The following is a 16,512-nucleotide window of genomic DNA, read 5'->3' on the forward strand; positions in this document are numbered from 1 at the left end:
AACATCTTGTGTGACACATTAAAGATTATCAGATTGGAGATACCCATTACTCCAATTGGCTGATGTGAAAAATGAAGTATTTTCTGATATTTGTGCAGTACACTATATTCCTCTCTGTTTCTCAGTCAGGTAGCTAGTGTGTTCACATGTCTGAGATGGAGACTAACGTGGAAAAAGAGTGCAGATACCACAATTTCACAATATGAATAACTAAATAGAGGAGTTTGAAACTTGGATCTGCTTAAACATCTAGTTTTCAGTAGCTCCAAATCAGGAGAATATTCCCTTAATGTCTTTTATAACATACAGTTGTGATTGCATTATCCATTCTGGTCTAAATATGAGGGGAAATTATTCTATGCTGAGAAAGCTTGTTTTGGTTTGAAGTTAGACTTCTGTGAATAGTGATATATTTTATGCCACCGCAAACTAACAATATCAGGCTGACAAAAAGCGTGACATATTTTAATTTGGTAATATATTTTGATGTGACATAGTATATGTTTGGAGGAAATTGAGAAGGTGGGAACTCCTTTTCTTTGTGGGAACTTAGAATTCTACAAGATTTACGACTCTAAAAATCATAAAACAAATCCATGGCTTCTCTGGAAAATAACTTTTTATACCTAAATAATAAAAGTAATCAGATTGTGCGAGAGGACTGTGTTATTTAGCCTTTACTCCATAGTATGTTATCAAATTTTGTATAAAATTTAAAATAAATGGTAGATTACCATGGCTTTTTAAAAAATTAATTTCAAAATACAATTAATCCGGTCATGATTTTTGAGATGCTTCTCATTCACATTGTGGAGCTGTATTGTCATTCCATTTCTTTGTATGTTGAGAAATAATTTAGCAATAAGTGCTGGTCATTTGGAGAAAAAAAAATTGCTTCATTTTGATTTCTTCCGTCTGTTTCTTTAGTCATCTTCTGAATCTACATCTCTTTGTCTCTATTACTTTCCTCCACAGCACCTTCCCCACAGGGACCTAGGATTTTCCTGTTTCCCAGCTCCCCTACACTCTCTTGTGATTCCCCACATCTTAAAAAGTCCTGTCTCCTCCTCTCGGGGTCTAGCCTTAACCCTCTACACACTAGCCATGTCAGCCCAGTTGTTCTGAGGAAAAGTGTTTCTTTCACTGAAGAGCTGCTTCTGGCTGCTTCTGGTAGGATCAATCTATTATGGCCTTTTAAACAAACTTCTAAGAAAATGTTGTTGTTGTTTGATATGGGGGCATTTAACACACAGCCTTCTATAACCCTATGTTTTTGTTCAGTTAGCCTCTGAAAACTGCTGGCTACATGACTATTCATACCATCTCTCACTTCTGCCCCAGAAGCTTGAAACAGCTTCAGAACTTCTTACAGGATTTGAAACATATGTAGTTTATGCTACAGAACTTTCTCCTTTTCCCTCGCAAGATTTCCTTTGGTAATTGGACTGAAATAATTTACTTTCTTTTTAATCCCCCTTAAGCCCTTCACTTTATTGTTCCTATATTTTGCATGGAACAAGCACTTGCTCATTAATTTATTCAGCCATTATTTCAATAAATTATATCAGATGGCTAGCAACTCTGCTCTTTAAATTACTCTTTTAAACAAAGCCCGTACAAACTTTTTATTTGTACTGCCTCCTTTTCCATTTCACTGACATGCATTATTTTCATAGATTTAAATTGAATAGTTGATATTGCTGCTTTTTTCTGTATAAACTATTTTGATTAGTTTGTATTTTTTGAGTTTGTTTCATGTCCAGTATTTATGCTATGTTTGTCTGTATTTAATATTGTATAGTCCCTGACAATGATGTTTAGAATCAATGCCAAATAGTAAAAGCAATTTAATCTTGTTTAATGGGACTATACAGATAGTAATCTTTTTGTTTCCTTATCCAAGAACAGCTAAAAATATTTGTTAAAAATTGTAGTATTTTTATATATAATTATATGGTAATGATAGCCTAGTAATTTTTGGAAATGTTATGAATGAATTAGCATACATTATTAAGTCCGGTATTATTTCCAGATCTCCCAGTCTTTGGTTAAAACAAATAACTGACCTTTGATGTATATGTACACTCTCATTCATGTTTATTAGATGCTTGATCAGAAGAAAAAGGAAACTAGCAAGGAATTGTTATGTTAATTCTGTGAAAGAAAATCTTGGCTTCGTTCATAACTGTTTGCACTGTGGTGTTTGTATTTCATCTTGCTCCTGACACTTCTTTTTGTTCTTTATCCTGTGCTTTCCTATACAATTTAGGTGTTTATTTTTACTTTGTCAAGTTAGCACTGATGGTTTTTAGATACAAGAAATACCAATAATAGAATGTTTTTAGGCATGAAATATTACCAAGAAAATCTGATTCACCAGCATTGTGTTTACTTTAGGAAAAACACAATCTTGGTATGTGCTTACTTTTTATTTTTGTGATTTCTAACCATAGAACGAATAACTTACTGTGATACATATAACCTGCATCTCGACACACTCAGTTAAGAGTACAGTTCCTTGATAGCAGATAATTCAATAGCAGAGATATTTGTGTATCTGGTAAACTTGCCATCTCTTCAGAAGAGCTCCTGTACTGGGGGGGGGGGGAGGTGGAGTAAAAATATACAAAAGAAGGAAAGAGACATTACACGTTATGCAAAATTGGAGTTTATTTCATATTTTCATTTTCAGATAATCTGCAGGTTATGTGTGTGCAAATGTAGTAATCAAATAAGTATAGCAGTTTTGAATGCTGAGCAGTAGTCCTTAGCTTATTTGAATGAATCAGATGAATGATTATTTCATTGAGTAGGTATTAAAGTAAATAAAAATAATTGGTCATTTTTTTCAGAGTTTATATTTCAAATCAAAGGCTGTGCATTGCTGTTGCAATTTTCTTTTCAGCCCCAATCATGCGTTATATAGCTCCTGCTGTAATTACGTGTACAGTCTCCTCCCAGTGGTTAGGAAAGGTGATTTAGTTACTCTGAAACTCTCAGAAAGCCAGATTTTTATTTATTTATTTATTTTTAAATTGATAACTATAGTAGAGAGATATGCTTGACTATAGAGTAGTCTGACAGAGGGGCATCGTTCAACAGTGTGGAATTAATGGTGACTTTGCAGCCCTTTTTGATAAGGGCTGAAAATCTAATTATGTAGAAACTTTCTGCAAAATGCAGAGAAGGTAGATCTATATTGAAATCATAAGACAAAACTCCCAATAGTAACAAAGAAGTTTTACGTCATAAGAAAGAATTGCAAGCCCAGGTCTTAAAGTCTTTGTGTCTTGAAAGCTTTTTTTAATTCAGGTTGACAGCAGAAAAAGATCTTAGATAGGAGTTTTTTGTCCAAATGCTAAAAACCAGCAGTGCCACTGCTAGTCATGTGAAAATCAAACCTGAAAAACAACACCCCCCGACGCCAAATTAAACTGTGATGCTCAGCATTTTTTTTCTGAAAATTAAAATTATGGGGATAATTTGACTGTTTTCAATTGCTGTTTTACATATTTTTAAAGCAAAGTTTGATTACAATTTATAATATATGTTTCTTTGAATGTCATTTGTACTGATACTCTTCAGGAATGGGCAGTGGGAGTGCTGGAAAAGAAGGGGGGCCATTTAAAACTCTTCTAAGACAACAGACTCAGTCAGCTCTGGAACAAAGGGTAAGGCATTTTATACTTATATTTCTGATCTACTAAAGTGAAAATTTAGCTTGTAGTAAGTTAAGTGTTTCCTGTTACTTTCTGTTTAAAAATATGTGTAATTTTTAGGTCTGAAATCTCACTGGAAATAATGAACGTGTAATAGCCCTTTCATACACAAATTATTTAAATTTTAATATATTACTAAAACATTAAGAGTGGAGGAAATAGCTGTAATGTGCACAGCACTCAAGTAATTACAGTTGGTGTTATAAGAAACAGTAATAGCAAAAATTACTGTTGTTTAGTCTCTGTAAGTTACTGATGCTTGTATAAGTTTAATACTTTACCATCATGTATTTAGTTAAGTTTTTACAGAAGCCAAATTCAGAAACATTGGAATAGCTTTAAACAAGGTGAAAATCCCATTTATAATTGCAAAAAATTTCAGTTTTGAAAAATAGATACGGTGCGTAATTTAGCCTTCGTTCTACTACATGAAATAGTGTGCCGGTAGCCTTTAAAAAATGGAAATTTAAACAAACCTCAACCACTTCCCAAGCAATAAAAGGGCTTTATCGATTTACAGGTTTTTTGAAGAACCTCTGTAGGACTAAAAATGCCATTGGTTATTGTACTGAATAGACTGTATAATAAAAATAGTGTTTTCAATTCTTTGTTTAAATTTTGGAATGAGTCCTTGCAACTTTTTTTAAATAGATTATCTGCTGCTTTTGTCAAAATGTTATTAGTGAGGTGTCTTGAAGGAAGAAATGTGTATGTTTTCCTATTCAGAAATAAATTCTAGTTTAATTACCATCTCTGACTACCCGAACTACTTACTTAGAACCATATATGTTTGTTGAAAACAAGATCAGCTACATCTGTGAAATATAAGTGAATAGCTACTATTTTGCATAAGTGGATGATTCTCTTCTCATTTTTTGTGTTATCCGTTGCTAAGGGAGGATCGCCTCATAGGTTCTGTAGAAGGCGGGTATGTTCCAAAACATTGACTCTTTTTGTAGCCCTTTTTTCTTGTATTGAGGATTTCTAAACAATTATTTGAAATTTTTGATTTTCTTTTTTGTGAGGTTTTCAGATTTCTTTGTAATCTTGTTTATGCAGGATTTTTTTTTATATTTGTTCTGGTTTTTTTTTTTTTTGAAGAGCATTTATCAGATTGGCATACTTTTGCTTAGTGTTTTGCATGTTGATACATTTCAGTTAAAATTTTAATTTCTCTTTAAATACAAATCCATGGCTTTTTGCTTTCAATGTTTTAGTTTGAAAAAAAAAAATGTTTTAAAAAGAGCCTTTTCTCTGTTTACCTTTGTTTCTGCCAGCATTTCTGACATTTCATGGCTGATCTGTTATTTCATTAGGAAACTTTTTAGAAACAATTAAAAATGTAAATTAAGAGCACGTAATGTATTGTTAGAGCTTGAATTATTTGCACATTGTTTTGATAAGACCTGTATATTGTCTAGTGGAAAAAAAATACTGTAAAATGGGATGGAAACATGTTAAATCTGTTATTAATGATGATGATGTAGCAAAGCATGCGGACTGTTAATTGATAGAAAGAAATATGTTCATACTGTCTTTCTGAAAATATCGTGTTGGATGTGTTTTTGCTACGGTTACATTTTTTCAGTTACCCAACTAGAATGAATAACCCTTATAAATTATTTTCTCTGTTTTAATATTGCACACATAGATAGTGCACTCTAGTTACTTGTCTGGATTAGTTAGGGTAGTGCTTATTTGGGAAAACAGAGAATAAATTCAGTATGTGTAATATATTTCCACATGTATTAGATATATAGCAAATTCTTTTGAGTCTTAGTTCAATTTATTTGAGTATATGGTAATACTAAGGCATATTAAAACCAGTTAATTTAACTGGATGTCTCCACAGTTTCTTCAATCAAATGTATTTTTAATGTGTCACTTAAAGAACCCTAATAGCAAACCAGAACAGATTTTGTTGGAAGGGTAATATTACTCTATTTCTTCCGGGAAAATACACCAGCTGTGGAAAACTCACATACGCGTTATGTTTTACATTAATATATTTTTAGCAATTCACAGGATGCGTGTTCGTAGCAGGTGTAACTATAGCATAGCTATCCTTGTGTATATTTTTATCTAAATGTATATGGTATATTTCTGTCAGTGGGAAAATTTGAGCTTACTTTACTCATAAAAAATTAGCCTATGTTTGTGTAGAAATGGCCAAATGCTGCTCATGATGGTATTTTGTATCTCTGTTGACCTCAACTCGGACAAATGCTGTTTTATTCCTCCACGTTTGCATTCTGCAAGTGCTTGAGAGATCTTTACTGCTGCCTTTTCAAAATGGAGATCTGTTGATCTTCATCTCTGAAGAGCACTGCTAGATAACTGTAGTGTTAGAGTGCAGTTCTCTGTGTGATTCTTTTGGCTGAAATGCTGACTTAAGCAACTTTTCTTTCCAGCAGCTTCTTGCTACTGTCCAGCTCATCCCCTCAGTTCAGTTGAAGAAAAATTGTAAGATTGTTTGGCCAACTTGGGAGATGGCACAGTAAATGTGCTTAGAATAAAAATAATTCAACCAGGAAATTAACAGTATTTTAATATGGACCAGTTCCCTACTCGTGTTCAGCCCAAAAAGCTCTATGAACATACCTGAGCATTACGGGCAGTATTTGAGGGAGTGATACAACGATGGGAATGAGTGAATGGCTGGAAGGGAATCTGAGAACTGCTTCAGCTGACGCTAACACCAAATGATACGACTGTGTAGCCTTGTTCCGTGTGCCTTTTCGTTACTTTGTGTGTCTTTGTATGACATGTAATTAAGAAAGAATACTAGCAATACATGTATGCGTATACACGAACATTTTAAAACATTGTATTAAACAAATATTGTGAGTATTTTATTGTAATCTTATCAAATTTTCCCCAAATTCCAACTATAAAATCTCTATGTAGTTGCAAGGATTAAACGAGTGACAGTTCTTTCGGGGTCTGTGCAGTCAATGACTGTGAAATGGTGTAGTGAATTAGTATTGGTAAAATGATGGACCATCTTCAGTTGTAGCTTGGAAACTTTAAGATCATCGTGTCTTCTCACACACAGGAATACTCTGTGCTTGCATCACCTTGATGTAAAGATAGTCCTTTGCAATTTGCAGTAATAGAGGAGATTTGTAATAAGGAAACACTGCATCTGGTGCTTATGGAATCTCTGTTTTCCATGCAATAAGTAGAGGTTTATAATTTTGAAGTATTACAGATTACCACATGTCATTCAGGCTGGAACTTATGTTTGAGTAATATAATAATAAAAAACTCCAAACCTTTAAATGAGCTTAAAAAAAGAAAAAAAAGGGAGGGGGGGAAAAGCCATCATACAAAGTGGTGGAATTCCATCGTGGTCAGAATGAATGAAACATTGTCAATGGATAAAGAGCATGTCAGAATGGTTCAGTTACCGAGATTTGGCTGTGGCTGAAATTAACTGATGGGGTGTAGGTCTAATTTTAGCATGTATCACAGTATAGACTCGCAAGTATTGATACGCCTGAGTGTATTGATTGAGACAAAACCATGTTATTACCTTAAAGTTTTATTCCTCGTTTGTAGTGTAGGGAATCAGGCAAACTGGAAGTCTAAACAAGTTAAAATTACTTGCAGTACACAGCCTTATAAAAATGAACGAAAAATTAAAGTAATTTCTGAATCTCCATATGGATTAAAAAGCATGAGATCTGCTTATGCTTTAGAGCATGGAATATCGTTCACTTCGTTCCTACATACTGCTTTAGCACAATGTAAGTGTGAGTATATATATGTATGTATACAATATAAATGTAGTATAGGCTTAATGGAATTTCATATAGGTGGCATATGCAGTAAACTTTTTAAATTGATTTCTGTAGTTCTGGGAAAGCTTGTTTTTAATGCCATTAATGTGGGATAACTATATTCAGGGGACAGCAAACATGTATCTTGATATATTTAAATATAGGTTATGCAGAATGAGTGTCATGGAATTATACAGGGACAAATATTATCAGTATACTTGTGAATCACTGAATAGTTGATACTACAGAGCCACAGTGAGAGAGTTCTAACAAAGTGTTGATGTACTGAGTTTTTTCCATTTTTCGGCATGAAAGATGTACAGAAAAGGAGTTCAGACTGTGTTGTAGTCACAGCTTTCTGTCTGTTCTGATAACCTGCAAAGCAGTTTGTGATCTGTTAGAACCTTCTGGGGGAGTCTTTTCCCTAGCCCTCTGTAGAGATGCATCGGTGCTCCTGAAGAGAGATTAGTCAAGCAGGTTTGCGGAGTCCTATGGTGAAATCTTCCTGCTTTTGCATCATAAAGCACGACTGCAGATTTTGGTATTTTGGGGGGTTGTTTGTTTTGTTTTGTTTTTTTTCTTCTGGTTGTTGATACTACGGTTGCTGATCTCAAAATTTGCCTCTTTATTTTGAAAGTCTAAGCCAAATGAAAATCCAGAAAACTTCAAGTTTGTAGGACCTTTTAAAAGTCGTAAGAGTTCTAATAACAAGGGTGGTAGTAATTCTGAAGTGCTAATTTTTAAATCTACATTGGGCTTTATTGTAAGAAGATTTTTCATGCCATGTATTGTTGGAAGAACCGTGGTCCTCATTTAATCTGCAGCATGTACACTGTTCAGGTTGAAGCTCAGTTGAACTGTACTGTTGCAAGTGCTTCAAGTATGTGAGAAAGGAATCTATACTGTACTTTCTCTCATATATAATTATGGTGTTTATATTTTCCATTTAACCAATCATCATGACTGTACAAACCATGATTGCATGACTTTTATTTTTCTTTTTTGCCTTTATGCATTTAAAATTGCTGAACATAAATGTAGTGCCTTTCCCCCGTAAGTGTGCTATCATGTGCATATTGGACATTCCATAGAATGTCTCTGTAGAAAATCAAATCTTTCAGTTTTGGGCTCACCTCCTTTGAATATGGCTGGTTTACTTCATCATGTGTGTCATGAAAAATTACAGTTGTCACTTACTTTGCTTCTTGTAAGAACTGCATTTTTGAGTAATGCTGAAACATACTAATTTTAATTATGAATTGGTAAAAACTAGTTTATGCAAATGAATTGGAAGTGAATTTCCTTAGTTTAAGAACTTACGGTTGTATTTCAAAGACTTATGCTTTAATCTAGAAGATGGATATTCACTAGCAGAGCAGTCCGTTAATATTTTTTTAGGTATGTTTTCCTGTAATAAGACATTTATTATTTTTGCAAGACTGCAGTTTGTTTTACCCTATGCTTCAGGATCAAACTGCAGTCAATTGTAACAATAAGACTTAAAAAAATGGAGAAAAACGTTCCTTTATTTTGTACCAACTAATGAGAGCAGAATTATGTTGTTTAGCAGCCATCCTAAAAGTGGACCAATAGAGGCTTTCCTAACACAAATGTGTAAAGTTTTGATTATTTATTAATATTGTGCTGAGATACAACTCTATGGGGGAAAAGTATTCTTACATTGTATAATACCTCTGCTTTTATTATACTATGGGTATATGAAGACTTATGGTTACAGAGTGCTTAGTAAGCCTGAAGGCCGTGTTTGGCCTAATGTAACTGCTTTGCTTGTATTTCAGGGAAATTATCAATTCACTGCATGTTTATTGGCAATCAGAAGTGGTTGGTAAGCAGTCATTTGATGTTTGTTTTTAATCGTAACAGGAATTTCCATTTTTTACCTTGACGACCTTTCCACCAGGCTTCCTTGTCCACGTCGGTGGTGTTGTCAGTGCACGGTCTGTGAAGCTCCTGGATCGCATTCACAATCCTGGTATGTTAAAACAATAACAACTTCATTGCCCAAGTCCAGTCGTCATGATCACATGCTTCTAATCGTTATAACTTCATAACGTATCAGTATTCGGATAGATAAAAACCTATTGTAACAATGTATATTAAAAGCAATATTTTTCAGACAATCATTTAAGCTTGAAAAATAATAGTCATTCAGAGGGTATGTTTTTAGTGAGAAACTTTTCAGCAAGTTAATGAAATAATAAAGTACTTTGAATCCAGTAACTTTGCACTAAAAACTGTCTTTGAATTATTGAGGGTTTAATTATTTTTTACCACTTCTTAATATTAAAACTTGATGCAAGTTTTCCATTTAAACAAAAATAAGATTAAATACTTGATCTTAACTATGAATGTTTTCTAATTTTCAGCTCCTTGAAATCCTTAAGGACTAATGACTACAGTTTAGCTCCATACATGTTTTTAGCCGTTTTGATAAAACCTTTACAGCTTTGTTTCTGTTCTTTAAAAACATATATTGAACAATCCTTTAAGATTTTTATTTAATATTTACCTGGGAACCCCAGTACTGGAATATGTGTATTTTGCATGTTCTAGTTCTGACATCAGAATTAAGTGACTTTTGACTCTGAAGACTTTGTTATGTTCACTGAGACGAGCCGAGGAATATTCTCTAAAAAGTTGGGAGTTAACAGCGCACTTAAAAACGCAGAGGAGAGTGAAAAATAGCACCTGTAGTGGTTTTGCATGCACTAGTCAGGAGTAATAAAACAAAGTTTGTGCAAGTGCATCTTTAAAAGCAATTCAAAAAAAAAAATAAAAATCTATTTTCCTTTTCTTTCTTCTTCCTGTGGCCCAAGGCAAGTAATTCTGCAAGCAGGTAGATTGTTGCTGATCTAAAGATGCAGTAAACTGATAACATGAAATAAAATCTGAGACTTAATTTGAATTTAAAAAAACTACTTTAAAGGATTTTTTAAAGCATATGAGTACACAATATTGTTCTTTTTTCCTATTTTTAAGACTTATTTATACAGTGGAGAGAAGATTAAAAGAAATGTCAAAGTATAATTTATATGTGGGTCTTCACTTTCTTTGCTGCAGTTATCTTCGGCTTCTGTACTTTGAACAGGTTTCTGATACAGGTCACTTACATGCAAAATTTCCTGTGTGATAAATTTATTTAAGACAAAATGGAAGTAAAAAAAATCAATTATACTCAGAAGTTCTAAAAACTAATTTCTTGCATTATGCACTCCTTTTATTTTTCCCAACTGACTGAAAGCAGGATAAGAAATAAGAGGAGATGCATGTTTGCACAACTAAGTGGCTCTTTGCGGTGTTTTTGTGGGACTTGTAGATTGCTCCTGACAAGTGAATGCAAGATGCATGATACTTTGAACTCAGTATATTGCAAAACAGTGAAAACAAAAGGGGGAATGAAGGCACCTGGCTATGGGAGGGAAGGTGAAGAATTGGAAAAAAAAAATTCTGATATAGGAATGATCATACTAAGCATTTGAGTCAAATAAGTCTGTAAAATATTAAAGGAAGCAAATGAACTGGTGAATGAACAGGAAAATGTAGAAGAGGAAAGAATAATTGACAGGGTGGATTGAGAACTTATCAATACGACAATAATTGCTATATACTGTACACTTTGATCACGCCTAGTGCTAGATTGCTATAGCATGCTCCTTTTCTCCCTTTCTATTTCAGCCTCTTATTAACTCTGCTGTCTGTGTCTTTCCAGTTCCTGTGGAGTGGTGTTGTCAATTGTGTTCTTGTTGGTAGTTTTTTTTTCACTATTCTGCTCCTATAACTGATCTACTAATTTGCTGTTTTGAACTCAGCCTTTGTCGGAATTATGGGTAACACAAGATCATACAAACTGCTAGACTGGAATAGTTTCAATTCAGGTATTTGATTAGTCATTCAGTACTACATATGCTGACAGAAATTATGGCAGCTCAGTGAAGTTCTTAGAAATGCTGTAGGATATTTAGGTTAATCCTTCAAATTTAAATCTGTTTAACCATCAAATGCCTAAATGTCTTGTTTTAATGTTGTTAAAGGCTTTCTTTAAAATTGCAAAACATTGTTTTAGTATAAAATAGTATTGCTAAGAATAATTTAATATCAATCTGGAAAGCTGAATGTTCAGATGATTATTTTGTAGTAGCTTTCAGCTCAGTGTCCGTCAAACAAATAATTTAGGGAAAGAGAATGGATTCTTATTTATACAGTTGGGATCATATGAGGTATGAGTTTTTTTTAATATAATTTTTTTTTTATTGGTTTGAATTTTTGTTTTTGGAGGGGCTGTTGGTTGGTTTTGTTTTGTTTCGCATGAGCTTGCACTTTCTTCAACAATGGCTGTACTTCTGTTGATTTCAGGAAACTGATGAACATATTTGTTCTAAATAATAGACATAAAAATTGTCCCAGAGAATGGAAAATAGATGAAGAGGATGATCTGTTTAAAGAGAAGGATAGAGTGCAGTCCAGAATTTGTTGGTTCATAAATTTTGTATTGTAAAATGCAATCAGCTTGCAGGACTTAAAGCATAATGGTTTGAACTTCTTAATCACTTTTAACACGTAACTTGAAAAAAGCCCTAATATGCTTTTTTATGCAGTTTTAGGGATCAAAGTATGTAACTCCTTTATACAGCTGCAGAGCGAATGGATGAGTTGATGCAGTCTACATAAAAGCTACATAGAGTACTGGCCTCTTGTGGGGAGAAATAAAGACTCTGAGCCTCTGCCCCCTCCTCCCCCCCCCCCCCTTTCTGGAAACGTAGCGTGCTTTGGAAAAAAGAAGGGCATAACTTCTCTGTGTATAATAGCCAAGCCAGCAGACCTTGCCAAACTTTCATGTTTTTAAAGCTGGCACAGTAGAAAGGTATAAAGCTGACCTCTGGGGGTTTGTTTCCCCCAGAAACAAACTTTCCTTCTTGGTACTTCACTGTTGCAGTGCAGCTCTGTGTCGTTTGTCTTTGGAAATGGCAGTGTCGTGCTCTAAACTTCAGCTTAAATTATCTATATGCATTTTTCATTTTAGAAATAGTTCAATAATAGGTAGTGCTGAAAACTATTGGCTCATTTTTGTAGCCTTGTTCCTTGCTACAGTGAGCATCTTGTAATACTATAATTATAAGGTTTTCTGGTTTTGTTGGTTTTATTTGCTTGTTCTAAAGTGAATATCTTTTAAATTAACTTTCCTTTCTGTATGAAAATAATATAATGAAATTCTCGGATCTATTACTGGTATAGCATAGTCTCATCCAAGGTGTTAAAAATGCATTGAAATTTTGTATCTTGTATGCTACCTTGAAAAGTTTTAATTAATTGTTGCTTCTTCGAGGTAGTGTTTAGTAGGATGTTACCATGGAAGAATTTTATTAGAATAATGGAGTAAATGAGTTATGCACAGACACTAAACATACATTGAGCTAGGCTAAAAAGTGATCCAGAAATGTAAGCCTAGGAAGTAATGAATTTGTTTCTTGACAGAATATCCAAAACAGTAGCATAAATTTTTTAGAGATAACAGGACAAAGAAAGCATATATATATCTCTATATCTATATCTATATATGCATTTTATACCCAGAGGTGGTTGTTACCCAGAAGTTTTGGAGTAGAGAGGTCTACACCAAACAGTAATGTTAGAGTTAATACCTCGCTGAGTACTGTCTATATTTCTGTTGCCTTGACATGTGTCAGCAGCTCTGTAGTAACAGTCTTGATTAATCTTACTGGTTAGGGACTGAACAGGTTATGCTCATATTCCTGGAAGTATGCTTGTTTGGCAGTGCTAGGTGTGTTGCTGAATGAAGAAGAAAGGAGGAAGAGAGTAGATCAATCGTTAAATATGATGTGTGATGGGTAGCAGAGTTGCAGATTACATACAAGCTAAATCTGTCTTAAACTGGAATAATGAATATGCTGCGCAGATCTGTTACCATTGAGAAAACAAAGAAGATGTCTATTCATCTGCCCCTTCCAGAGCTTTCTTGTCAACTCTATCATTGCTGGCTAATACTTGGCCTGAAGGAGAGCAAGGATTTATACAGCTTAAGGAAAACAATACTACATCTTTACATTACATTCACATTAGCAAAAATGTAATCACAGCTGTAAGTAGGCTAAAACTATTTTCCTTTTTGAAAATGCTCAGGCTTCATTTAAGCTTGCTAGTAACCTGCATAGCATAAAGGTGTTTTGTTTGGTTTTGTTGGTTTTTTTTTTTTTTTTTTCCCCAATGCCAGGGAGGCTTGTTTAATTAAGTGTGTAAGATATACACTGGGACCATCTCATGGTGGTGAAAGTCAGAGATTTGAAGATGCTTGAAAATCAAACATGGAAGTAAAGACTGACTTTATTTGATGAATGGAAAAGAAACTACTTAAATATCTGGGAATTGCATCTAGTTCAATGGCAAAATTGTTTAAATGTTTGTAAAATTATGAAAAGGTGATGATCAAGATGAATCTGCAAAACAAAAGTAGAGAGACAAGCACAAATTCATAGAAAAGAGGGCACATAATACCGTGGAAGAAATACTCTGGTGCTGTCTCTGAAAAAGGATGTTAAAGATACACTGTAAATATAAACACATGAAAGGAATCCTGGATCCAGAGGACTTGGATCTTTGTTAAAGTTTCTCCCTGAGGTTAAATACAGAGAAGAAAGCTTCCTTGGGAAGTGCAGGGAACTTTTTGAATAGAGACTGCTTTTGCATACGGGTGTTTCATAGCACTAACGTATACAGTGTCCTCATACAGTGACATTTTTAAACTTCTCATTCAGGGAGCTGCTTCAGCAGTGATTCTTCAGCTCCAGTAGTCAGAAACACGGAAGGAGAAAAGATTGTTAGTAAAATTCCTAAGGATCTCCTGAGCTCCTTGTTTGATATCCAGATTTGCTGTTGGAGTGAAATTCTCCAGAACGCTAGTTTTGTATATGAGGAAATGCAAGAGGAAAGCTTGAATATGTTTTGGTTCTGTAACTGAATGCTTTTCTTTCACAGAAATACAAACATACAGTGAATGTGCAAATTACATTTCATACTGCTATCTGGGTTATAAATACAGCATACTTGTAAGAACACAGTAGAAAATGTCAGAATGTTTTTGTTAGTGTCCGATGTGGCTATCATTCAGAACTAGTAGAAAAACAACATTTTAAGGTTGACCTCTTGCCTTTTCTTGGAGAATTTATAGGTTGACTTCTTGTACATCAGTGTGTGTTGCTATGATAAGGGAGGTTAAGGCAGTTGTCAGAGGCTTTTCTGAACAGAGTGAGAGGTGCAGCGTTTTTCAGTAATATTTTACTCTACTTTTCTGCAGCCTTTCCAGACCAGTGAATATTGCAGTTTTTATGGTTAATGTGAATGGTGTTTGAATATTCTTTTTTGAAGCAGATGCACCCTTATATTAATGAAATAATTTTCTTTGGGACTGTGCATTATTTTTCTTTTGGAGAGTTCTGAGTAGATATTTATGTAACTGAACAAAGGGTGGTCACTGTCAGTGAGTATAGTATAGTATTCTTGTGTTCTGTTAGAGGTTCATAAATAAATAAACTTGGCATTTAAAGTCTTTGTTTTAGAATTCTTTGCCTAATAGTAAGTAATGTTATTTAATCTGTTCGTATTGATTTAAAAGTCTCCCTGAAATTTGGCTAATGGTGTGAAAGCCGTCATAGACTTTTCACTGCACAAATGCTCCAATAAAGCTGTTGCTGATTGCACCACTACAGTTTGGTTTTTGAATTGATCGCACATAAGAGAGGGAACCTTGGTCTTGTGGAAAATTGTTATTCTTGCACGTAACTGTTCCTAATTCCAAAATACGGGGCTTGACTAAAACTCTTACCTTGATATAATTTCTTTCATGGATTGCAATGAGTTTTTTTTCAGCCTTATGGTGTGTTATTCTGTGGTTGCAAAGATACAGTTGTAGAACTTCTTGCCTGGCTCAAAATATATTATTGTTAGAAGAAAACTAGAATTATTCTAGGTGAAAGGACACCTTTCTAACTACTACATAATTATGGGTAAGCACGTCCTTATAAAATGTCTACAGACAGCATTGTAGGAAAATGGCAGATAACACAAGTTCTAACTGACCGTAACAGGATTACAGAAATAACTCTGGTTAAATGTTAATCGATAAGATCATTATCTGAGCTGAATTAGGCACAAGAGATTTTCCTTCTAAGTGCTAAGACTGAAGTTGCTCAATATGCCATGTTTCTTATAAAGAAATATCATAGGTATGGTTTTTTTGGTTCGGTTTTTACTTTGGATTCTGTTAGTGCAGTTTGTCTTTGATCTTTTGCACTAATATTTTCAGTGTTTTTTGTAAGCTTTGAGGTTTTGGTCTCTCTTAATGCAGTCTCATTAAGGTCCTGAACTCACTTCAAGAGGCACTGTAGCAAAGGCTCCTTGGATCCAGAAGTTTGGGGGCTTCTCCGACTAGTTTGGCTTAAAACAAAATAAACAGTTGTGAGTGTATACAACTAATGAATGCAGAGGTTTTGTGAATGTAACCAGTAAAAGCCCGAGGAGTGTAAACAATGGCTAGGAAATGCAGAGGCAGTATCTGTTCTTGCCAAATAATGCCATCCTGTTTCCGCAGTTTTGCGGCAAGGTGGATAGTCTGTCTGGCAGTCAGCAAGAAAGCGGCCATCTTGTCTGTGAACATCTATCTGTGTTTGTTGAGAGATTTTTTTTTTTTGTGTGTGTGTTTAAATTACTCTGTTTAAATTAATTCTGTATGTTTCTTTCAAGGACTGTGTTAGATAAATTAGTATTACTGTTGCTTCTTTTAATGTTCCAGCTAGTTTGGCTTGTTTATAGCTTTAAATCATACTTTTAGTTCATCTTGTGATACCAGTTATAAAATAGATGAAATGTGGTTTAAGAAGATCTATCTTGTTACAGCATAGGGTCTCCAGCTTTGGATAATAGCCTCTTTGCTGCTGTCATTTGAAGATGCCCTTTGAAGATCACTCATGTTTCAAAAT

At 34.2% G+C, this 16,512-nt stretch overlaps 1 protein-coding gene across 11 annotated transcripts in view; it reads left to right on the forward strand.

Annotated features, from left to right (window-relative positions):
- The window catches only part of C2CD5 (C2 calcium dependent domain containing 5), a 74,551-nt gene that overhangs the window by 16,860 nt on the left and 41,179 nt on the right, over window positions 1-16,512 (forward strand). For 7 of the 11 annotated variants that reach the window (XM_087764120.1, XM_087764122.1, XM_087764115.1 and 4 more), the window contains exons 8-9: window positions 3,586-3,671; window positions 9,386-9,494. In XM_087764120.1, coding sequence (XP_087620246.1) covers window positions 3,586-3,671; window positions 9,386-9,494 — 195 coding nt within the window. Of the gene's footprint in view, window positions 1-975; window positions 1,171-3,585; window positions 3,672-9,385; window positions 9,495-11,331; window positions 11,398-16,512 lie in introns of all 11 variants that reach the window. The other 4 variants (XM_087764117.1, XM_087764118.1, XM_087764124.1 and 1 more) reach the window with 3 other exon arrangements.

This window comes from Nipponia nippon, unplaced genomic scaffold (assembly GCF_047370975.1).
Source record: "Nipponia nippon isolate SJK-2023a ecotype South Korea unplaced genomic scaffold, ASM4737097v1 scaffold_3, whole genome shotgun sequence".
NCBI lineage: Eukaryota > Metazoa > Chordata > Aves > Pelecaniformes > Threskiornithidae > Nipponia > Nipponia nippon.